This window comes from Montipora foliosa, chromosome 7 (assembly GCF_036669935.1).
Source record: "Montipora foliosa isolate CH-2021 chromosome 7, ASM3666993v2, whole genome shotgun sequence".
In the NCBI taxonomy this organism is placed as follows: domain Eukaryota; kingdom Metazoa; phylum Cnidaria; class Anthozoa; order Scleractinia; family Acroporidae; genus Montipora; species Montipora foliosa.
The window spans coordinates 33,117,393-33,124,892 of NC_090875.1; the positions used below are offsets into that span (position 1 = coordinate 33,117,393).

At 45.4% G+C, this 7,500-nt stretch overlaps 3 protein-coding genes across 3 annotated transcripts in view; 1 reads left to right on the plus strand and 2 right to left on the minus strand.

Moving 5' to 3' along the window:
• Positions 1-7,500, minus strand: part of LOC138011857 (uncharacterized) — a 330,121-nt gene that overhangs the window by 190,891 nt on the left and 131,730 nt on the right. The window lies entirely within an intron of this gene.
• LOC138010123 (uncharacterized) lies at positions 2,910-4,097 on the minus strand. The gene is made up of 2 exons (XM_068857078.1): positions 3,679-4,097; positions 2,910-3,237 (listed from the first exon to the last, which is right to left on the minus strand). The coding sequence occupies exons 1-2, from the start codon at positions 4,095-4,097 to the stop codon at positions 2,910-2,912; spliced, it is 747 nt and encodes a 248-aa protein (XP_068713179.1).
• Positions 6,979-7,500, plus strand: part of LOC138010124 (uncharacterized) — an 898-nt gene continuing 376 nt past the window's right edge. Inside the window, 2 exon segments of the mRNA XM_068857079.1 lie at positions 6,979-7,270; positions 7,273-7,500. The exon segment at positions 7,273-7,500 is cut by the window's right edge and continues 58 nt beyond it. Of these exon segments, the coding sequence (XP_068713180.1) occupies positions 6,979-7,270; positions 7,273-7,500 (520 nt within the window).

Below are 7,500 nucleotides of genomic sequence, written 5' to 3' on the forward strand. Positions count from 1 at the left end.
GATTACTATCTCTGTGATATCAAACGACAGCATTATGAAATTTCGGGCGACATGACTATAAATTTCGGGCAACGTGACTCTGGTTTCGGGTGACATAACTTCGGGCGAGATGACGTTTTTGAGAGCACGGTCGCTTGCAAACAAATCTTGAATTTTGAATGCTACAATATTACACAAATGGGTTTTCTCTCATTTGAAGCCACAATTCAGCTGCACTTATACCCTGCGAACAGTTGGTTTTTCCTACGCTTCCCGAGAGAAACCACGGCGAGCAACCTCTTGATTTTCCATCGAGCATGTGAGAAGTACGTCTCCATGTATTTGACATAACTTCTGATTTCACGGGAAATCCCTACAAAGCAGGCTCGCCCAAACGCAGCAGTTACGTAGCTGAACGCACGCGCAAGCGCCAAAACAAGTTTACTAACTCGTTTTACTGGTTGAAATCTAATATATTCGTCCTTTGGGCTGGACGGCGGCTCTCTCAAAGAAACTAACGGTTGCTCGCGGTGGTTTCTCTCTCGGGAAGCGTAGGAGAGACCAACTGTTCGCACGGTACTGCTCTTAAAGAGTGCCCATCAAAGCTGATTAACGTTATTAAATTTCGCCACAGGTATCTATTCACATCGGACGTTTTAATATTTATAGAAAAGCAATGATGTTTGTGTTGAAGTATGATGGCACGTCTTTCCAAGAGACACGATGAAATCTATAAGGGTTCTCCCTTCATTTAACCGTGAAAATGTTTTCTTTCATATTTATGTACTTAATTTATCATTTCAATATTTGAAAGTTTTCCCTTCGCTTGAGATCAGAATTTAACTATATTCATCCCCTCCCCCCCTCCTCCCTCCCCCCAATCCTCCTCTGAAAATCAATTAATTTTCACCTGTTAAAGCTTCATAGAACAGAGTTGGCTCTGTTATTTCTTACCAACCCACATGGGAATACGGCTTCACTCTTGTTGATCACTCGTATCAATCATTCATTGCTGATTGTCTTTCTTCTTGTTACATCGCTTGTAACATGCAACCAGCTTGTCAAAGCCTCAACTACAATCGTGCTGACAAGACTTGTGAGTTCAGCAACGACACCAAATACTTTCGTCTCAAGTATTTTGTGGCGAAACGAACGTCAGTATATGCTGATAACAGTGAATCTGGTAAGTTGATTTTCTTTTTAGAATATCAAATATCACCGTCATCCTTTTGTACTTCATTCTCGTTATTCTTATCTTGTGAGAAAAATGAATTAGCTATTAGCTCAGACAATCAATGAAATTTATTTGTCAATCTATGAATTGATGATTTATGTTGATAATCAAACTTTCCGCGGACAAAAATGATGTCTTCTAGATTTTGAAACTTTGTACACGTTTGAAATAAGTAACCAGAAGCTTGAGTTGAAAATTTTAATAATTTCATGTGGCGAATAGGACAGAATTCTCCGGTTGGCTGCTCAAAACCAATCACATATAAAAGAGTATCGTTCTAAAATGTAAACAACGACCAAAAATGAACTAACACGACGGAATTTTCCTGTTGTTCCAAAACTTTAGGATCACTTTGCAAGATATGCCGAAATGTCCGAAATTATTTTCTGGAAAATTTCTCTTCCATTCGATCAGTCCTTCGGAGTAGCTATTTTTTTCCAAATTCCTGGTCAAATGGAAAGCGCCCAATGAGGAAAACAATGGGAGAGGCGTCCTGGTCAACACTAAGGCACCATCCACGCCATCCTTAGAGACCCTGGGGCAGATAGTGGGGACGAGGACAAAATCGGAGCCCCCTGGGTTTTCAAGGATGCGTCCACACGTATCCGGAAAGTTTTTTTTTTCGTGTTCAAAAATATCCGTGTGTACTCGTAGCGTATTCCAGTCGTTTCACCGTGCACACGTATCTCGATACACAATTATCACTGTAGCGTCCAGTGCTTTTCACAAAGAGGTTGCTTGTTAGGCATGCACAAAATCGTATGTTGGCGCCATTTTCTCTGCTTTGTTAACGAGATGTACGTGAGAGTCTTTCAAGGTCTAAGAACCGGATACGACATGTTGTTTTACCTCATTCAGGAAAGACTGGATCCGATAGTGTTACGTCCGCGTATTCGAAAATTTGCGGATACGACTGTCCACAGGTATCCGAATTAGCAACGTATTAAAAAATTCCACTCCGGAGACCTTAATCGAAAATTTCTCTATACGGCTACCGATAAGCTATTTCCGAGTTGCTGTTTGTCTCGGTTTGGGAGCGAGTCTCGGTGCTCAACTATTGAAAGGGAAATGACTTTGATTTGAGTAAGAACACCCAACTCATTTCCATTTGAATGGTGGTTGTCCATCGGATGCGATGATAACTTTTGCGCTTTGCTGCTCATTTATGCACACGGAGGTGGATCTGCAATCCTAGCCTAGAGGCGCAGAGTCTTGAACAGTGGGGGCACTGGAAATCCGTTGACGTGATCACTGCTGATGCTGCTTTGTGGCGTCGTTCCCTGGCAGCAGTGAGTTTCTGGCTACGAGCTTCCTTAAAGTTGGACGCAGCTTTGTGTATTGAGGCTCTCCATACTGGTCTGTCCATTGCACGCTCTTCCAATTCCCTGGGCTTGATGTGGCGCCACTGGAGGTTTGCTTTCACAGTGTCTTTGTATCTCAGCTTGGGGGACCTTGGGTTCGCTTGCCAAGCTGCAGCTCTCCATAGATCAGCCGCCTGGGTATCCGGAACTCCTCCATGCGGATGACATGCCCCACCCATCGGAGTTGGGCCTTGAGGAGCATGGACTCGATGCTGGTGAAATTGGCACGGTCCAGTACCTCTAAGTTGGTAACTCAGTCCTGCCAGCGGATACCGAGTATGGAGAGCTCGCATGTGGAAATGTTCCAACTTCTTCATATGCCTGCGATACAGTGTTCATGTTTCGAAGCCGTAGAGGAGAGAGGGAAGAACCACGGCATTGTAAACCTTCAGTTTTGTTGACAGCGTGATGTTGCGCTGTCTCAGTACTCTATTGCGTAGTCTGCCCAGTGCCTGGCTTGCCTTGCCGATTCTTGTACCTAACTCTTTGTCCAGGGAGCCGTCACAAGAAATGGTGCTTCCAAGGTACTTGAAATGTTCGACATTAGTAAACGTTGTGTCATCTATGATAATGGTGGGCGCTGGGGGTGGGTGTTTGGTGCAGGTTGGTGGAGCACCTTGGTCTTGCCGAGATTGACTGTCAGGGCGAAGAGCTTGGAGGCATCTGAAAAGTGGTCCATTATCCGCTGCAGGTCTGTTTGTTTGTGGGCCACCAGGGCGCAGTCGTCAGCGAAGAGGACTACTTGAGGGAGGGTTTGTAGTGTCTTTGTCTTGGCTGTGAGGCGACGAAGATCAAAGAGGGATCCATCTAGACGGTAGCGGATATACACTCCCTTCTCCAGGTCACGGACAGCGTGGGACAGCATGCAGGTGAACAAGACGTTGAAGAAGACCGGGGCTAGAACACATCCCGGCCTCACGTTGTTGATAATTGCAAAGGCTTCTGTCACGTTACTTCTGGAGAGGACTTGTCCAGTCATGCCATCGTGGAAGAGTCTGATCATGGAAATGAACTTCGGCGGACATCCAGTGCGCTCTAGGCCTACACAAAGGGCTTCGCTACTGACTGAGTCAAACGCCTTCGCCAGGGCGATGAAAACAGTACAAGGGCATGTTTTGTTCAATGGATTTATCCTGTAGTTGTCTCATTGCGAATATCATGTAGAAAGTGCTTCCACCGGGCCTAAAGCCATACTGTGCCTCTGGGAGGTTCTGCTCCGAGACTTGGATAAGTCTGTTGAGGATGACTCTTGCAAAGATTTTCCCTGTGATAGAGAGGAGAGAGAGGCCACTGTAGTTCCCACAGTCTGATTTGCTCCCCTTGTTCTTGTACAGTGAGACAATCAGAGCATTTCTGAAATCGTCTTGCATCTTCTCCTCCTCCTCCCAGATACTCAGAAGTACGTCGTGGAAGGCCTGAAGGGCGTTGGAGCCTGCTGTCTTGTAGATCTCAGCAGGGATGCCATCCTTTCCTGACGCTCTGCCTGAGTTTGTCTGGCGGATCGCCTTCTCAATTTCTTCCATCGTTGGGGGGTCTGTGAGCGAGTCGTGCATTGGCTGCTGGGGGATCTGGTTCAGCGCATCTGCATCGACTGAAGAGGGTCTGTTGAGCAGGTTACTGAAGTGCTCTTGCTAGCGCTTACTCAGTTCCTCTTGGTCTTTGATCAGGTTGACCCATCTGAGGACAGTAAGGGGGAGCAGCCTGAGGTGGAAGAGCCGAAGACCGTCTTCAGTGAGCTAAAGAATTTCTTGGCGTTGTGGGTGCCTGCGTAGAGCTGGACTTGAGCTGCTTTGACCTCCCACCATTTGTCCTGCATCTGTCGGCGTTCAGACTGGACTTTGGCCTATAGGGTCTTCAATTTGTCACGTTTAGAGACGGAGGACGGATCGTTTTGCCACTCGATGAGAGCCTTGTTCTTAATATGGAAGGCATCCTTGATCTTCTCGTCATTCTCGTCAAACCAATCTTCGTGGGTTCTAGTTTTTGCTCCAAGGACATCTTTTGCAACTTCTGTAACGGTATCATGGGAGAAAGTCCACTTCTCAGAGCTAGTTTCCAATGGTTGGTCATTTTGGAGTTTTTCATCAAGGACTTCTTGAAACTTTGACAGGCGGAACAGATTTCCCAGACTGGCGACATTGTATGAAGCTCTAACAGTCTTGGGTTGCTTTCTGTGAGGCGGTGCAATGAGTAGCAAGAGTACAGTACAGACCAGTCTGTGGTCGGTCCAGCCTTCGGCACCTCTCATCGCACGGGTCAACCGGACGTCCTTAATGTCACGTTGGCGTACTATGACGAAATCAATCATGTGCCAATGTTTTGACCTCGGGTGCGACCAGGTGGTCTTATATTTGTCTGCCATCCTGAACAAGGTGTTGGTGATGCACAGGCTGTGTTGTGCACACTTGTTGAGGACCAGTGGCCTACTCCGTTGACCTTGCCTACTCCGTTGACCTTGCCTTCTCCGTGTCTGCCAAGAACGCTTTCCCAGCTGTTATGGTCTTTTCCTACACTGGCATTGAAGTCTCCGAGAATGATAAGTTTGTCACTTGGGGAAGTTGACCTGATCACCTGGTCAAATTGTTCATAGAACTACTCCTTGGTTTTATCTGGGCTGGTGAGGGTGGGAGCGTATAATCTGACAACGGTGAGGTATCTGATCTTGCTGAGAGGGATGCGCACTTTCATGAGGCGTTCGTTGATTCCAACTGCCAGGGCTGATGTGTTCTTCAGCAGAGCTGTTCTGATGGCAAACCCGACGCCGTGAATCCTGTCTTCTGCTTGCGGCTTTCCTTTCCAGAAGAAGGTGCATCCACCTCCCTCTTCTTTCAGGGACCCTTTGTCAGCAAGACGAGTTTTGCTAAGTGCAGCGATTTCTATGCGGTATCGTTGGAGTTCTTTCGCGACAAGTTCGTCAAGTTCGTCTCTCAGGTCTCAAGGTGCCGGTTCTATCCAAAAGTGTTCGGACATTCCGGGCTCCCAGAGTAAATTTCTTTTGTTTCTGCTGCAACTCGGAAATGGGCTATTTGCTGGATACGTGTGGACACAAGCTGTATTCCAAAAAAATAGTTGCGGATACAAGAATTTCCAGCTGCGTGTGGACGGGGCCTAATTCGCAGAGAACGGTAAACAAGTGTACGAAAAGACCTAAAACGCTTTAATATAACTGTTGAAAAAGACCAAACCCCTTAGAAATGCTAACCTAGGGCCTAATTAGGCCAAAAACAATATTTAGGCCTGACTGTTAGCATTTTGATTCTAATGATTTAATTTCATTCCCAGGCACCTCACGTCCAAGGGCACTTTGAGGTATGGAAACATTTCTTTACCGTCTTTCAAGGTCTAAGGACCGAATACGCCATGTTGATTTATCTCATCCAGGAAAGACTGGATCCAGCGCGTTCGAATTTTTACGGATACCACTGTCCACACGTATCTGAACTCGCAGCGTATTCAAAAAATTGCACTCTGGAGACATCATTCGAAAATTTTCGATTTCGAAAATTTCCGATTTCGCTGGATACGTGTGGACACAAGCTCTATTCGAAAAAAATTGCGGATACAAAAATTTCCAGCTGCGTGTGTACGGGGCCTAATTCGCAGAATGTACTTAAAGACCTAAAATGCTCGCCGCTTGTGCAGCACGAATATTTTTCCTCTTAGAACCCATAATGATCTTTTGTTGCGTGGCCATTGCTCCACCCATCCACTTTGCGAAAACACCGTAATATTTTACGCTGTGAAAGTAAGAGGCCTTCTCAGACAAATGAAAAAAACACTGCTGTCCTTTACGCTAACCCACAATCAACGGCATCGTGCGCGTAGAACAGTCATCGCTCATTCTCTGTATTTCCTTCAAGACTCTTCTTACCAATCAAACACTAGAATACATGTGCTATGTTCCGAAACTCCAAGGACATGAAATGATTTACGTAAGGGACATTGCCCACATATTGATAACGATCCGAGAATTCTATTTACATTTGCCATGCGCGTACACGAACAGTCATCGCCAACATTTTCTCTTGTCATCGCTTATTTTCTTATTTCCTTCAAGACTTCCTACCAACTTAAAGGGGATGATAAGATTGCGAAAGATAACACAACGCTTTGAAACTGCATTTAACTCATTCGTTGCACCCGTTTGTGGTATTTTATGTCGTTTTCTTTCCCATTGAAACTCCGAATATGTTTGATGATTACGTTCAGCCAAAACAATGCGCCGGCTTATCGACGGCATCAATTGCAATCTTTCGTTCATGAAATCGAGATCATCACTGACTCTTTTAAATAGACAATATTCGTATTCCCCGACGACCCTGGAACGAGTAAGTCTTAGAGCATGAATGTGAGTCTAATGCTGGGAAAGTTGCCGCGAAATACAAGAAATTTATATGGAAAGTTATGGCCGGTTTGGCGGAAAAGGAAAATCAGGTCAGAAATTGGAAGGTTCCAGAGCTTAAAACTTACCTGCAGGCTCGAGGGATATCTGTCTCCAACAAAAAAATAGTCGAAGTGGTTGAGCTGACGGAAAAAGCTAACGAACTCGGTTTAGAACAGACAGATGACCATGAGTCGCCCAGCGAAGTTGTAAACGCGAAGTTGGTGACAAACGATGGTACGATCACGAATCCTTTAAATCTCCATTCCGACTGGAGAGACGACTTTTCAGATGCCCCGAACTTTTCCTGGGGAGATTGTATTGATATTTAATAAACAAGAAAAGATACGACCAAGAATCATATGACCAAGAATCCCTCAAGGGGTACAAGTCTCTTGAAGGATACCGCTTACACTGGGATGGCCAAGTGTACAATCTTGAAAGGAAGAAGAACATTTATTTTGAACACCACATAATGAAATTCTCTGTTAAACCTACTGAACGAGAGAAAACACCATTACGAAACAAGCCGACATATGATGGTT

Bases quoted from the DNA above. Each gene is read 5' to 3' on its own strand.
- LOC138010123 (XM_068857078.1), bottom strand. From the start codon at position 4,097: ATGGAAGAAATTGAGAAGGCGATCCGCCAGACAAACTCAGGCAGAGCG. The intron at 3,238-3,678 runs GTACTGTTTTCA...ACCACTTTTCAG, and splicing joins ATTGAACAAAACATGCCCTT to ATGCCTCCAAGCTCTTCGCC.